General features: G+C 36.2%; 1 protein-coding gene across 2 annotated transcripts in view; it reads left to right on the top strand.

The window, feature by feature from the left end:
- The window catches only part of ASPM (assembly factor for spindle microtubules), a 75,320-nt gene that overhangs the window by 21,370 nt on the left and 37,735 nt on the right, over positions 1 to 16,215 (top strand). For both annotated transcript variants that reach the window (XM_069074474.1, XM_069074475.1), the window contains exons 4-12: positions 588 to 692; positions 2,954 to 3,100; positions 5,353 to 5,598; positions 5,868 to 5,935; positions 6,482 to 6,623; positions 6,743 to 6,873; positions 8,366 to 8,541; positions 12,980 to 13,125; positions 13,208 to 13,293. In XM_069074474.1, coding sequence (XP_068930575.1) covers positions 588 to 692; positions 2,954 to 3,100; positions 5,353 to 5,598; positions 5,868 to 5,935; positions 6,482 to 6,623; positions 6,743 to 6,873; positions 8,366 to 8,541; positions 12,980 to 13,125; positions 13,208 to 13,293 — 1,247 coding nt within the window. The remainder of the gene's footprint in view (positions 1 to 587; positions 693 to 2,953; positions 3,101 to 5,352; positions 5,599 to 5,867; positions 5,936 to 6,481; positions 6,624 to 6,742; positions 6,874 to 8,365; positions 8,542 to 12,979; positions 13,126 to 13,207; positions 13,294 to 16,215) is intronic.

The following is a 16,215-nucleotide window of genomic DNA, read 5'->3' as shown; positions in this document are numbered from 1 at the left end:
TGCACAGCTCAGGTGCTGTCTTCTATAAAAGACGTTCAATAATCTTAAAATTATTGGAGTTCTCCCATTCTCAGAAATTACTATGCCTTTACTTTTTATATATTTTTGTGCATATATTTAAAATGATGAAGTTGGACTAGATGACCTCAGAAAGGTCCTTCAGTCTCTCAATCTATGATCTCAAGATTTTGTGGTGTTTGTCCCTAGTAAAACATAAGCTTAAGAGTAGGGACCATTCATTTTTGTCCTTGTTTCTTTGGAAACTAGCACAGAGCCTGATACATTGTAGGTGCTCAGTAGATGTTTATTGTGTTCAGAATTTGTGTATCTTTGGGATGCTATTGCTAGTAGTCCTTGTGATTGTGATTACCACTTGGTAGTTGTAGTGACAATAAGGTTTTTGTCTGAATCTGCAAATGAGAAATTGAACTGGTAAGTATAATATGGAACTCTTAAGTTTTACTATGAGTAATTGCAGAGCACTGCATATTAGCTGATTTTTAAAAATTATCTCCTTACTAATCAAATACCTTGGGGTTTATTTTTTTATTGTGTCATTAACTTTGATTGTAAATAATATGTTTCAGATTCTTTGGCATGTGGTACTTCTGGCTCTGTCATCAACAGAATAAATAAACCTGTTGTTGCTGTGGCACAATCCCATTTGACTTTCATAAAACCATTAAAGACAGGTAATTTAATTGAAATAATTTTTTGGGAAGTGTGGGACTTTAGACCTGTTATTTTATCCATGTAAGAAAATTCAGATGTGTCAGTCAATGTGTATTTATTAAGTGCTTACTAGGTTCCAAATACTGGACTATGTTCTGAGTTTGTCTTGAAGACCAAGAGGAAGAGCTGAGGAGGGACAGTATTCTGAGTAGGAAGGGCAGCAAGTAAAAAGGCACAAAGTAGGGAGATAGATGCCCTAGGAGGGTCAGTATTACTGGATTGTAGACTACATGGAGTGGGAAGTATTTAAGGAGGCTGGAAAGATAGAAAGAGGTCTGGTTTTAAAAGGTTTTTTAAAGTCATATAGGAAATTTTATATTTGTTTCTTGCCATAATGTATAAGTGTAATGGGAGAGAAGGTGTATACAAGAGATATTGTGAAGGTAGAAACAATAAAACTTGGCCACAGATTGGACGTGTGGGGTGAGTGCAAGTGATGACTCCAAAGCCTGAGTATGTAGGGGAATAATGGCTCAGTAATGACAGGAAAGCTGGGAAGAGGGGAGAATTTGAGGGGAAAGATTATGAGTTTTGTTTTGGCCATTTTAATTTGTGAATTCTGTGGGGTGTCTAGTTTGAATTGTCTAGTTGACCATTGGTAGTGCAGAATTGGAGATCAAGAGGTTTGGACTGAATAAATAGATGAGAATCATCTGTATAAAGGCAATTGAACCCATAGGAAGGGAGTTAGGCAAGGAGAGAAGGAATCATATATTAATTGCCCACTATGTGCCAAGCACAGTACTAAGTGCTTTACTGTTGTTATCTCATTTGATAATAGGAGTTGATGAGACCACCAAGTGATAAAGCATAGGAGGAAAAGAGAAAAGGCCCTAAGACAGAGTCTTGGGGGACACCCACAGTTAGTGGATCTGACCTTCAGTACAGCAAGAGACTAAGAAGTAGTGGTCAGAAAGGTAGGAGAACCAGTAGAGAGCAGTGTCATGAACAGCTAGAGAAGAGAAAGGTAATTATTAGTGTCAAAGGCTTCAGAGAAATAAAGAAGGATAAGGACAGTTAAAAGACCGTTTACCAATTCAGTCATCACTGATGACTTTGGAGAGAGTTGTTTCAGTTAAATGATGAGATTGGAAACCAGGTTGTAGAGGATTTTGAAGTAGGAGAAGTTAGGGTTATGGAAACTTCTTCCACTGATTGTTGTTCAGTCTTGTTTTGAGTCCTGTCTGACTCTTCATAACCCTCTTTGAGGTTTTCTTGGCAAAGATGCTAGAATGGTTTTGCCATTTCCTTCTCAAGCTCTTTTTGAAGATGAAGAAACTGAGGCACACAGGGTTAAGTGACTTGCCCAGGGTCACACAGCTAATCTGAGGGCAGATTTGAGCTCAGGAAGAGGAGTCTTTTTGACTCCAGGCCCAGCACTCTATCCACTGTGCCACTTAACTGCCCTCCTTCCACTGATCTGCTCATTTAGTAATTATATGTAATTTAGTCTTCGTTTCCTAAGAAATTGAGAAGTTGAGTAACTTGCCTGTGGTTACATAGCTAATATGCATTAGAAGCAGACCATGAATCTTGGGTTTTCTGACTCCCAACACCAAAACCATGCTGTCTCTAATTATTTGTGAGGGGTTGCACAAAATATTCATTTTTACAAGAAAGTTTCTTAAAATCATAATGATAAATTAGATTCATTACTGAGGCAGGTTTTATCTTAAGTTAGTTTTATCTTAAGAAAAGATTTAGGTGCATGATAAAATTCTAAGATAATTGTTTTCTATAGACTACTAATCATTTATGAAGAAAATTACCCTAAATCGTGCAATCTGGCACGTTTTGGAAAATTGGAAAGTGTTGTTCCTATTTTCTCATCAAGGACTATCAGAGAATTACTATCAGAGAAGTATGGTATACTGTATAGAGCACCAGCCTCAAAGACAGGTCACCCTCTCCCTTACCCAGGCAACTTCAAAACTCCTAGGTGCAGAACACTTGTTCTGCATTAGTAAAGGAAATTCTTTACTTGGAGCTCTATACATGGATGAAATCACAAGTCTGTTTTAAAAAAAACCAAACTTCTACTGTTCTTAACATCAGCAATTTTTCTTGACATTCCTTTTTACTCTTTTCAGTGAATCGGATAATCCCACTAACGATTATTTTTGTTCCTTAATATAATGTCTTAAGTCTCATTGCTTTCTTTTTCATATATATCATTTTGAACAAAAATGTTCATTTTTATGAAATAAAGGTTTATTTTTAGTTATTCCTAGGCATCCCCTGCCATTTGCTGCCAGAAACATGTTTTATGATGAGCGCTGGAAAGAAAAGCAGGAACAAGGCTTCACATGGTGGTTAAATTTCATTCTAACTCCTGATGACTTAACTGTAAAAGCAAATACCTCCCAAGGTAAAACAGTATCATATATGTCTCTGTTTTCAAAGATATTTTCTTTAATAATTAGTAATTTTAATATGAATATGCAATTTTCCATCAGATTTTTTAAGAATTCTATTACAATTTATTTTTAAATAGAAAATATATAACAAATTATGACATGTACTACAAAAGATGAATTTTAGTTGACTGAAGTTAAGGGAAATTTTTCAACACCAAAATACACAGATGACCTAGATACAAAGAAAGGCAAAAATAGTCTTTGTTTACAGGGAGCTCATAGTTTAATGAAGGAGACAGGATGCACACAGCCATGTTCAAAGAAGATAATATACAGGACATATTGAAGATGATCTCAGAGGGTAGGCACTTGCATTAAGGGAGAATAGGAAGGGCTTCATTTACAAGGCAGAATTTTAGTGTGTTTTTGAGATATCTCAGGATGCTGTTCATGTAAAGAGGATCAATGACATCTTGATTTTGGGGGCAAGGTACATTGTGTGTGAGTGTGGCTGATCAGTCCAATACAAGCTTAGAAGGCTCTGTCACAAGTTGGGCACAAATAGATCTGTTTGAACATTTGTGATGGAGATGCTCTGAATTTGCATATCTCCTGTTTCTTATGATTTTGCTTTGTCAGAAAAGTGAACTTTGACCTCTAACAAACTAAACCCTGCTGTCATCTTTCTCCATCTCTCCCTTTCTCTTCCCCAATCGCCTTCCTCCTTCCCTTACCCCTTTCCGTTTTTCTTCTCCTTCCCTTCCACCTTCCCCAGTTTTGATGTTTCTTTGTAGATATTTGAGTTTGTTATTATAAGGGGCTCCAAATGAGAAATTTCTTCCAATGCAGATGTGCAACTTCAACTTTTAGAAAGTTGCCTGGGAGCCTGAGAAGTTAAGGAGTTAAGGTTAACCTTAGTGGTTAAGGTTATATGTCTGAGGTCACGTAGTATGTGCTGGAGTTGGTACTTGAATGCAGTTCTTCCTCACTTCATTGTCACCCCTCTATCCATGAAACTTCACTGATTCTCAATGCCATCATAGTCTTTCTTAATAGAAGAATAGTATCTAGTTCATGGTAGGTAATATTCTCCCTGTCAAATCATATCTCTAACGTTAAGGGGGCCTGTGGTGCTAATGCAAAGAGCATTGGTTTTGGAATGAGAAGCGGCATGGGTTTGAATTTTGTCTTTGACATTAGTTGCATGTCCATGGATATATCATTTAACATTGACACCTGGGGCGGCCAGGTAGCACAGCGAGTAAGAGCACTGGCCCCAGTGTCAGGATGACCTGGGGATCAAATCCGGGCTCAGATACTTAGCACCACACACAGAAAAAACTGGCCATGTAACCTTGAGCAAGTTATGTAACCCCAATTGCTTAAAAAAAAAAAAACATTGACTCCTTAGCCTATATTTTGAGGTAACCTGAATGGTGGGGATTCTGGAAATCATGCCATATGCAGAATGGTTTAGGATAAGTTAAGTGTTTAAACCTGAAAAAGAGAAGTGTTTAGGGATTCATGATAGTTGTTTTAAAATTTTTACTTAAACTTGTATTGTTATAAAGGAAAGACCTAGTACTAATAGACATAACTTGTAGGACAGCAAATTTTGATGATTCATGAAAAATGATATCTTAATGATATCCCTTCCCTTTTTGCAGAGGTAGGGGCTTATGGGTGTTGAGTATTGCCTAACTATCAAATGTGATTGACTTGTTGATTGATTTTGTTGACCTGCTTTTTCTTTTAAGAACAATTTGTTATTAGAGATGACTTAGGAAATTAAGATGATGTAAAAGCAAAAGTTATTAATTAGAACTGGATAATGAGAAAATGGACTTTCCTTAAAAAAATGAATTTCCTGTTACTGCCAATGTTCAAGCAAAGATATATTGACCATCTCTCAGGGTTCTTATATGAGATTGTGTTCAGTGTTAGTCAGTGTTTTTAAGTGTTTATAAATAACAGCAGAATTTAAAATTTGAAACTGTGTTCTGTTTTGAGTAAACATCACATTCTAATAGTTCTTGCTGTATTAATTTTTGTTTTCCTAACTACACTTTTTCTAGCAAAACTGTATGTTGCTACTGCTTGTAGTATGTTGATCTTTATTTGTGAATTACTGTTTGCTATTTCTCTTTACATCTAAAAATATTTTTAAAAGTATTTTAGTTTACTTAAAGATTAAAACACAAGTCCCACATAACTATGTTGTGACAAGGCTAACCAATCATGTGTTTCCTTTCTCTTTTGATAGTAAATGCTGTCACTCTTCTTTTGGGAGTGGAGAATCATTATAAAATTAGTGTTCCAAGAGCACCTACAAAAGATGAAATGTCTCTCAGAGCATATACTGCTCGTTGTAGATTGAATAGGTTACGCCGTAAAGCTTGTCATTTATTTACATCAGAAAAAATGGTTAAAGCTATTAAAAAACTAGAAGTTGAGATTGAAGCTGGACGGTTACTTGTTCGGAAGGATAAACATCTCTGGAAAGATGTGGGTAAGAAGACTGCAGAAACCTTTGTTTAATATTTATGAATCATTAGCAATGTTATATGTTCATTTCAGTTAAACGTGTTTTGTTGCTTAAAGCTGTATGGTTAATTTTTTGAAGTGCTAAACTCTGCAAGTATTTTATAATAGAAATATAAGTCCTTTTCTTAATTTACTTTTCTTATAAAAGTTGTAGTTGATTTCATTAATTAAACTGTGGTCCTAGTGGTCACCTTGGTGATTTATAAGTTTGTTTGCTTTTTCACAACATTTCAGGGGAACGACAGAAAATCCTCAGCTGGCTGTTATCATATAATCCGTTGTGGCTGCGTATAGGTTTAGAAGTATGTTATTTTATTTTGGGGGGAAATTTTGTATTTTATTTGTATGCATTATTTTGTATTTTATTTGTATTCATTATTGAATAGATCAGAAACTTTAATAATTTAAATATTTTAATAGTTTAGGATAAAAATTATTGTATACCTAGGAAGCTAAGAGTTATTATTTTGTAGAATATGAGGTTCGGATTTCGTTGGAAAGAACTATTCCATTTGTTAAAAAAAAAAAAAAAAGAACTTGATATTCCATACTTTTAAAATTATTTACCTAGCCAAAAGTTATGTTTTGTGTTTGATTATATATTATTGTCCTATGGCATAATTTGGTCTCATCTAAGTACATGCAATAAATCAGGGTATATAACTCTGAACTTAGATTTTTTTTTTGATGGAGATAGGAGAAATACATACATTATTATAAAAATTTGATATGCTTATTATTAAAAGTTGGCTATAGGTTAGGTAACATGTTGTACTTTGAAGTAACTTGGTGTGCAGAGTGGTAGCAAATTGAAAAGAACTAAAATAAAACCCCAATATTTATTTCAGACTGTTTTTGGAGAACTGATTTCCTTGGAAAATAACAGTGATGTTGCAGGTTTGGCCATATTTATTCTGAATCGTTTACTTTGGAACCCTGATATAGCAGCTGAATACAGACATCCTTCTGTACCTCACCTTTATGGGGATGGTAATTATTTTTATACTTAAGATGCTGTTTCAGTGAAACTGCTTCATTCAATCAAAAAACATTTATTAAGTACTTTACCACACACTGTGCAAACTTGTTAATTTTTGTTTCATTTTAAGGACATGAAGAAGTTTTGTCTAGGTTTACTTTGAAAAAGTTATTGCTACTGGTCTGTTTTCTTGATCACGCTAAACTATCTAGACTTATTGACCATGATCCTTGTCTCTTCTGTAAAGATGCAGAATTCAAGGTATGATTTTATTTATGTACCATTTCAACCCTCTTTGTCCTTTGTAATATCCTTGTAATTTGTGGGGGTTTTTTTTTAAGCAGTCAGAGTTAAGAACTTGCTCAAGGTTACATGGCCAGTTATTTCTGGGTGTGGTGCTGAGTATCTGAGTAAGGGATTTGATCCAGGTCATCCCGACCCTGGCGCCAGTGCTCTTACTTGCTGAGCCACCTGGCCGCCCCTAGTCCTTGTAATTTGTAATCAATTTTTGTTTGAAGTCAAAATTCAACGAATTTGTACAGAATGGCTATCGTGCATGCAAGACACTGATTGGTGCTGACATTTAATTCTGGGGAATTATCAGTGGGAAAATTATTTTAAATTTTGATTGTTATTTTGTAGTTACATCTTATTTAGCAAAACTATATCATTGTATTTTTATTTTTTATTTAACTTTTTAAAAAGTCTTATTATGTTTCTTAAAATATCATAAACATTTAATTATTCTAATTTTGTGAGATCTCTTTTAGCAAAGTATAGTTATAACTAACCACACAGTGAGCTTATCTGAAAGTGCATGCAGCATTTCATATCTGTAGAACCCTTTCACCTATTTAAAAAAAAGTAATAGAAACCTATTTTTCTCTTTCATTCCTCATCCCACTGAAAACAGAAAGGAAAAAAAAAATTTCTTGTAACAACTATGCATTGCCAAGTGAAACAAATTACCTCAGAACTGTACACAAATATATATGTCTCATTCTGCCCTCTAAACCTATTACCTTTCTTTAATGTGAACAGCATATTTCATTATTGTCCTCTGGAATCATGAATGGTGATTGTATTGTATTGATCAGAGTTCTCCCAGTTTTCAAAGTTGTTTGTTTTTACAGTATTGTTATTGCAGAAATTGTTTTCCTGGCTCTGCTCATTTCATTCTTTATCAGCTCATAAAAGTACTCAAAATTAGTTCCTTTTAAAATATTGATGTTATAATACAAATTATTTTTCTGGTTCTTTTACTTTTTCTGCATCAGTCCATACAAGTTTTTCCATGTGATTTTTTTCTTATAGCACAATAGTATTCCTCATTTGTATATTGCAACTTATTCAGGCATTTCTCAATTATTTCTCATCTTAGTTTCCAATTTTTTGCTACCACAAAAAGAGCTGCTATAAAAATTTTTGTATGCAAAAGACCTTGTCTTTATTTGATGTCCTTTGGGTGAGGCTTACCTAGCAGTTTTTGTTGAACTGTTTATTTTTTCAGGTGATTTTAAAACTTAATTAATAGGCTACATTAAAGAAATATGGTAATATTTCTGCCAAATGCAATTTCGATTTGAATTGTGTGACAAATGATTAGAATTTAAATGAGATAGCTTTTTTCAAATTGTGCTTATATTGTTTATTTTTTACCTTGCAGCATGTTTTCAATAATTTTAAACTCGATGTTATTATTTTAAAAAATTTTAATTAGTAGATATAAATATTTGTATTTTTTCACCATCAGGCTAGTAAAGACATTCTTCTGGCTTTTTCACGAGACTTCCTTAGTGGTGAAGGAGACCTTTCCCGCCACCTGACCTTTTTGGGATTACCTGTTAGCCATGTTCAAACACCACTTGATGAATTTGAATTTGCTGTAACGAATCTTGCTATGGACTTAAAATGTGGAATTCGTCTTGTGTAAGTTATGGTTCTTATTAGTGCAAAATCAAAATTTGGGGTAACAAAAAAGTTCTGTCAGAAACTACAATTCCACTATAGTACAATTTCTTTCTTCTATTTGTCTTCAGGTTTTTGTCTTAACATTCAGTGGTTTAATTTCTATTTTGGAATCACTCAAAAGTTAGAGGCACGCATGCTTTTCAAAAAATGATGTATTGAGGTTCTTAATAGACCCCCATCCTTCTTTTTCTTTTCTTATAATGCCTGTTAGTGACAACACCTATTTTAAAAGAGTGGTCTCCTATAGGGTGTGAAGTTAGAAGACAGGCACTACCAACATGTTACCCTCCAAAGAATTCTCCATCCAAGCAGAAATTGCTTTGTCAGGGAAAAGTGCTTATTACCCTGGATAATAATCTAGATAAACCTCTAGGATAGAGGTTTAATTAGCTGAACTATTTATTAAAGTAACTTTCTATATCTTTTTTTTTTCTTTTTTAAATAACTTTAGCTCTCTGCACGAGTTTAATCTTTGAAATATAGGAAGACCAATGGTTACCTTATTCAGTGCTTCTGGCATTTACCTTCTCAGGCTGGAGTAACCATCTTTCATTTTAAAATACTTACCTTATATAATTTTAACTGTATAGTTTATCAAGAACCTTATATATTATGAGTGTGGAAATTCACATAACAGCATGGTATAATGGATAAAATGTTGGATTTGTAATCATGCACCTGAAGACCTGTGTACTAACCCTGCCTCATATGCTTATTTGTTCTGTGACCTTGGGCATGTCTTTTACTCTTTAGACCTTATTCTCTCAATCTAAAATGAGGGGTTTGGACTTGATGACCTCCAAGGATTATCCTCCCAGCTCCGAATTTTTAAATTCTTTGTTTCTCTAAGTTTTTATAAGTTCTTGGCTCACTTAGCCTCTGTAGACTATATATATAGGAAGCTTTCTTTCTGCCTGGTTAAGTATTTTATTGATGGGAAAACTAAGATGTTGATGTTTCATCAAATAGCATCCTTCGCTACTTCTCTATTCCCCCATTCCAGGTTCCTCTTGTTGTTCCTCTTCCCTAGTTCCTGGATATCTATTCAGTTTTACAAATGAGAGAAGATTCTGAAGCCAATTTCTGAACCTTCTAATTTTCCTCTTGGAACCCTATAAGCTTCTAGTTAGAGAAATTTTGTGGAGATTATTTGGGCATTATTAGTCTTCATATATTTTTGTTACCCCACCTTCATTTACTACTTCTTGCTCTGAGAACTCTTAATTAATCAACACTACCTTTGCCTTTGGAAAAGAATTAGCATAGCACTTCCCTGTTGCTCCTGGACCATGACTGTTCTCTGAACACCACTCCACTATACACGTCTTTTCCCTTATTACAATATAAGCTTCTTTAGAGCAGAGATGGCCCTTTATATTTGTACCCCTAGAACCTACTACCATGTTTGGCATATAATAAGTGCTTAATATGTGCTTTAATACATTCATTTTTAATGTCAGCCATCTCTCCTCAATTCTAATTGGATGGTCTGACTCATAATGAGTGCTGTTTTTCCAAATCACTCTAAATGTTTTTATTTTCCTCTCAGAGCAATCTAATTTTAGGGATATGTGTTAAACAATTATATACTATTTAAATTCAACAAATGTATATTAGGCACCTAGCATGCATAAAGTAGGTATTTCTATGTGTATATATATGCAGATAAGACACTGTGCTAAGTTTTGGGGACACAAAGACAAAAGCAGGAAAACAATCCGTTCCTTTAAGGAACTTGTGTTCCTTTGGGCAGGTTGCAGTACAGCATGTAAATAAACAAATAAGAGATCATTTGAGCAGGCAAAGAGCATTAACAAAAAAGTAGGGAGGTTAGAACAAGCATTATAGAGGAGGTGACAACATGAGCCAAACCTTTCAGTTAGCAAATGGGGCTAAGGTGTGGCTTGGTCTCTTATAGATTTGGCTCTTTCCTCATAAGGCATGGAATCTGTCAATAAGACTTGATTGGTCCAGGGCTGTAAGATTTAAGTTGCATCTTTTGCCACGGACCATGCATTCTGATGGCATCTAGCTATATTGAATTGGCTTCCTTTTTACCTAAGGGTATAAAAGGGATCCTTCAAAAGTTTTCTTCTTGTAAGGTATAATGTATAGTAAGATATGTATCCTATATAAGATAGAATGTATGGCACAGAGAGGTAAATAATGTGACATAAGCCTGGAAATGCAGGTTAGTTTCATATTGTGAGGTATTTTATCCTTGAGGCAGTAGGAAGCCACTAAATATTTTTGATTGGAATGTGATATGCAAAACTGTGCTTTCAGAAGATTATTTCAGCTGCTTTGTAGAGGATGTTTTGTTGTGGTGGTTTAGTGTTTCAGTCATGTCCAGTTTTTCGTGACCTCATTTGGGGTTTTTTGGGCAAAGATACTGAAGTGCTTTGCCATTTCTTTCTCCAGCTCATTTGACAGAAGACGAAACTGAGGCAAACATGTTAAGTGATTTGCCCATGATTACATAGCTAGTTATTGTCTGAGGCCAGTTTTGAACTCATGAAGATGAGTCTTCCTGACTCCAGGCCCAGTACTCTATCCACTGTGCCACCTAGTTGTTCTTTTATGTAGAATGACTTGATAAGAAATACCAGAAACTGGGAGACTGATTGATATTCCAGAGACACAATGAGGAAGGCATTGAATCCCATCTAAGTCACCAAGCATTTATGCCTGCTGTATGCTCAACATTGTGCTAGGTGCTAGGGATACATAGACAAAAATGAAACAGACTCTTGCCCTCAAAAAGGTTGTTATACTACTGGTGGGAACATAACTTACACATAGAAGAAAGTCATGAATGGAGTTAGAGCACTGGGGAAGGGGCAGAAGCACTTGTAGAGGTGCCTGTCCCTGAACGAAGAGCTTTAAAGTTATTGTCTCATTTGGTCCTCGTGACAACCCTGTGAGGTAGATGGTAGTATTATTTCCATTTAACAGTCAGAGACTGACAGACAGAGGTGAAGTGATTTTGGGGGGAGTTTCTCAGCTAGCAAGTGTCTGAGGCTGAATTGTTCTTAAGATTCTGTGCTCTATCCACTGTGCCAAATGACAGCATTAACCCTCCTACATGGGGGAGTCAGAAGGGGCCTATTGAGTTGAGACTTTTAAAGAAAGGTAGAGGGATTCTGACAGTGGGAGCTGAGAAAGCAGAAAGTTCTAAGTCTGAGGCTTCCACCCTCAAGGCATGGAAATCAGCAGGGAGTGTTTGACTAGAATGTAAGTCCAGGGAGTAATTTGTGAACTTAACCTTGGAAGATGTGATGGAGCCAGATTGTTTATGGCTTTAAATGTCAAGTAGAGTTCAATGGAGTTTGTATTTTAAGCTAAAGTTAATGGGGAGTCACATAAGCCTTTTTTTTTTTTAACAGAAGAGATACAGTCATATGCTAAAGGGGACAGATTGGAGAAATTTTGTGGATGTGTACCTGAATACTTGAAGGAAGGAAAGTAGCATTTTTTAAATGGCCACTATATGCCAGGAACTTTGCAAATATCTCATTTGATCCTCACAACAACCCTGGCATGTAGGTGTTATTATTCTCCGCATTTTAGAGGGAACTGAAAGCTTAAGTGACTTGCCCAGGGCCACAGAGCTAATAATTATGTGCTTGAGTCCAGATTCGAAGTCAGATTTTCCTAATTCCAAATGTAGTGCCCTTTCAACTGTGCCACCTAGATTCCTCTAAGGGTCTTTGATTTTGTCAGGTTGGAGAAACACCTCCATCATTGATGGAAATTGAGGACTTGTTCATGACTTAGTCCCATCTGTGACTTAGTAAATAAGTAGCATCATAGGTTGAAAGCTGAAAGGGTCCTGAGATGCCATCTAATCCAGCCTTTTAGAGATGAAGAGACTGAGGCTTAGAGTATAAAAAGTGATTGGCCCCAAAGTATGCCTGTAGTTAGCAACAGAAGTGGGTTTGGAACCTTGGTCTTTTTACTTCAGGATGTCCAATGACCCCTTTCATGAAGAAAATAGAGTTTAAGTGATTTGCTTAGAGTGTTCTGGAAGTGGCGGAGGTGAAAGCTGAACCCAGCTCTGTTCAGCCTGAAGTTTAACACTGTGCATCCTGGGCCATCACCAGTTGTCAATGAATAGAGCACCATCCCTGAAGTCAGGAGGACCTGAGTTCAAATGTGGCCTCAGACACTTGATACTGAACTAGCTATGTGACCTTGGGCAAGTCACTTAACCCCAGTTGCCTTGCCTTCTACCCCCCCCCCCCAAAAGAATAAAGGATGAACAATAACAAACAACACTCTGTTTTCCTGCACTTTATCTCATATGTGGAAGTACATATTAAAAAACTACAACATGGCCTACCTTTAAAATACATATATATAGTTTAATGGTGAATGTCCTTTTTATCATTGATAGGAGGGCCATGGAGCTTCTCACAAAGAACTGGAACCTTTCAAAAAACCTCAGGATTCCTGCAATAAGTCGCCTTCAGAAGATTCACAATGTTGATATTGTTCTTCAGGTACTGAAGGAATATGGAGTTCCATTGAATGATGAGCAAGGTAATAGCTACATAAGAGTTTAAGTTTGTATTTCCTTCAGGAAAAAATTATGCATAACTTTTCTGGCTATCATCATTTACAGGTAATACAATTCAGTCTAAGGATGTTGTGGACAGTCACAGAGAACGAACTCTAACATTACTTTGGAAAATAGTACTTACTTTTCAGGTAATGTGAATCTAATACATTTTTGCAGTACTGTAAAAACAGCTTTTAAAATTTATCGTTCAAGTTAACTAAGATTTAGCCTTGTAGGAGTAATAAAAGCACACAGTCTAGAATGGAAGGGAATCCTGTGATCATTTCACTAATACCTAAAAAGAATCCTTTCTACAGAAGTATTAACATGCAGTCTTCCAGCATCTACTGGAAAAAAAACTGCAATAAAGGGGTACTCCCTACTTTCATGAGACAGCACTCTCCACTTTTGGACCACTTTAATTGTTAGGAAATTGTCTGTAGATCAAAGTAAATCTGATTATCCAATATTTCTACCCATTTTTCCTCTTTCCATCGTTTATTCTGTAAAGCCAAGAAGACAAATTTAATCTTCCTTCACTTGAGACATTTTCTTAACACTTGAAGACAATTGCTAATTTCCTCCTCAAAAAAATAGGCAAAACTTCCTCAGTTTCTTTCCTATCTCTTCCCCCCAATTACCAAGCATTTATTTCTCTCCTTCCTCCATTCCCTCTTTCCACTGGTAAAAGGAAAAAGAAAAACCAGACTCATGTCATTTATGCATAGTTAAGCAAACTAAATCCGCACATTGCGCTTGTTGCCTTTTCATTTTTCTAGCTCGCTCCACATTTCTGCTCAAGAGCCATTTCCTACCCATTTACCCCAATTTTTAATGCTTTCTTTCCCTCAAACTTACTTTCATTATTTATCCTTTTCAATGGTTTATTTTAATTTTCAAGTAACAGTAAATTCTTTTTATTAATTTGTTCCTTCTAAGTGTCCTTTCACCCTCACTTCCTTGAGTAAAAAAACATTGAGTGAGTCACCATACAGAGTTGCATTGCCTGGCAAACAACAAATCAACTTCAGAGTTTCTCTTTTTAAGGATCTGAAAGACCCTCACCTGGAAGAGGAAATCAACTTGTTCTTTTTGGCCCCAGGGGACAGAACTAGATACAACTGGTGGAATTGACAAAGATGTGAATTTAGGTTTCATGTAAAGAGAAAGTGTCTAGCTACCTAGAGCTACCTTCAAAATATGGCCCCTGTAAAAGGGATGGTCAGGTGGCGCAGTGAGTAAGAGCGTGTCAGGAGACCCGGGATTGGTTGTCCAAGGAGAAATAACAATTAAGTGTCTGGGGCTGGATTTGAACTCAGATCTTCCTGACTCATCTGTGCTTTTGTAGCACCAATGCAATACAGATAGCAGTTGTTATGAATATGCATATATATTTCCAGGGTAGATGCACAAAATATAATAAATTCTCTTCCTCAAAGGCAAAACCAAAATATTTATTTGGAACATCACTATTAGGATACCAGGAGGTAAGAGTTAACCAGATACTCAACACTAATCCAGAGAGTTCAGACATCTTAAGCCTTCTTTCTGTTAGGAATCCCCACAGACAAGTTCCCCTAGACAAATTCTTCCCTCTGCCCACTCAAGCTGTTTCTCTCTCTGCTCTCTGCCCTGTGCTCTCTGCTTCTCTGGGCCAACTCCTCCTGCTCCATGTGACTCAAGCTCCAGATTACATGGGCCATTAAGAGGCCAGGAAGGTTTTCCTATTTCTTTTTTTTTTTTTTTTTCAAATGCTTTATTAACTTCTGATTTACATCATTAATTTCCACCAGATTTTGAGTTACAAATTTTCTCCCCGTTTTTCCCCTACCCATTGCCCCAAAATAGCAGCCCCACAGTATATCCCCTCCTCCAATGTGCTCTCTCCCATATTTTCTCCCATACCCCTTTCGACTTTTCTAGTAGGGCATGGTGGATCTCTATGCCCCAGTGCCTGTATACCTTATTTCCCAATTACATGTAAAATAGTATTAATAATAGTGTATGTGTGTGTGTATGTATATGTGTGTGTGTGTATACATATATATATATTTAAACATTTGATTTTAAAACTTTGAATTAAAGATTCATTCCCTTCCTCCTTTGTCACCCACCCTTACTGGGAAGATAAGCAGTTTAGTATAGGTTGTACATGTGTAGCTAATGCAAAACAATAGCATAGTAGATATAATGTAAAAGACTGACTATATTTCCCTCCCTCCTATCCTACCTCCCACTTGTTCTGTTCTCTACTTGGATCCCATCCCTTTTCAAAAGTGGGTGCTTCCAACTTACCTCCCCCCCCAGACTGCCCTCCCTTCCATTATCCCCCCTCTCATCCCTTTCCCCCCCTACTCTCCTAGAGGGTGAGATACCCTATTTAGTGTGTATTTCATTCCCTCCTCAAGCCAAATTCAATGGAAATGAGGTTGACCCATTCCCTTTTGCCTTCCTATTCTTCCCCTCCATTGTAACCATTTTCCCTTACCTCTTCTACATGAGATAGTTTACCCCATTCTGTCTCTCCCCATCTCCTCTCATTATATTCTTCTCTCACCTCTTAATTTGACCTTTTGAGTATCACCCCTTCCTGTTAAATTGGTCCTGTGCCCTCTATCTATGTATACCTGTAAACATATATATACACATTCACATATGTATTCATATGCCCATATAACTTCATATACAGACATATATATTTCTATCCCCTTCAACTATTTTCATACTGACAAAAGTTTCATCAGTTACAATTATTGTTTTTCCATGTAGGAATGTTAATAGTTCAACTTTGATAAGTTCCTTATGATTTCTTTTCCCTGTTTACCTTCTCATGCTTCTCTTGCTTCTTGTATCTGAATGTGAAATTTTCTATTCAACTCTGGTGTTTTTCATCAAGAATGCTTGAAAGTAGGGGCGACCAGGTGGTGTAGTGAGTAAGAGCACCGGCCCCAGAGTCGGGATGACCTGGGATCGAATCTGCACTCAGATACTTAGCACCACACCCAGAAATAATAACTGGCCGTGTAATCTTGAGCAAGTTACTTAACCTCAATTGCTTTAAAAAAAAAAAA

Source organism: Petaurus breviceps, unplaced genomic scaffold (genome assembly GCF_028583685.1).
Source record: "Petaurus breviceps papuanus isolate PSGF00001 unplaced genomic scaffold, PetGlider_PUasm1.0 90895, whole genome shotgun sequence".
Taxonomy (NCBI): Eukaryota; Metazoa; Chordata; class Mammalia; order Diprotodontia; family Petauridae; genus Petaurus; species Petaurus breviceps.
Note: the sequence above shows the minus strand (reverse complement) of the source record. Positions and strands in the feature narration are given on the sequence as shown.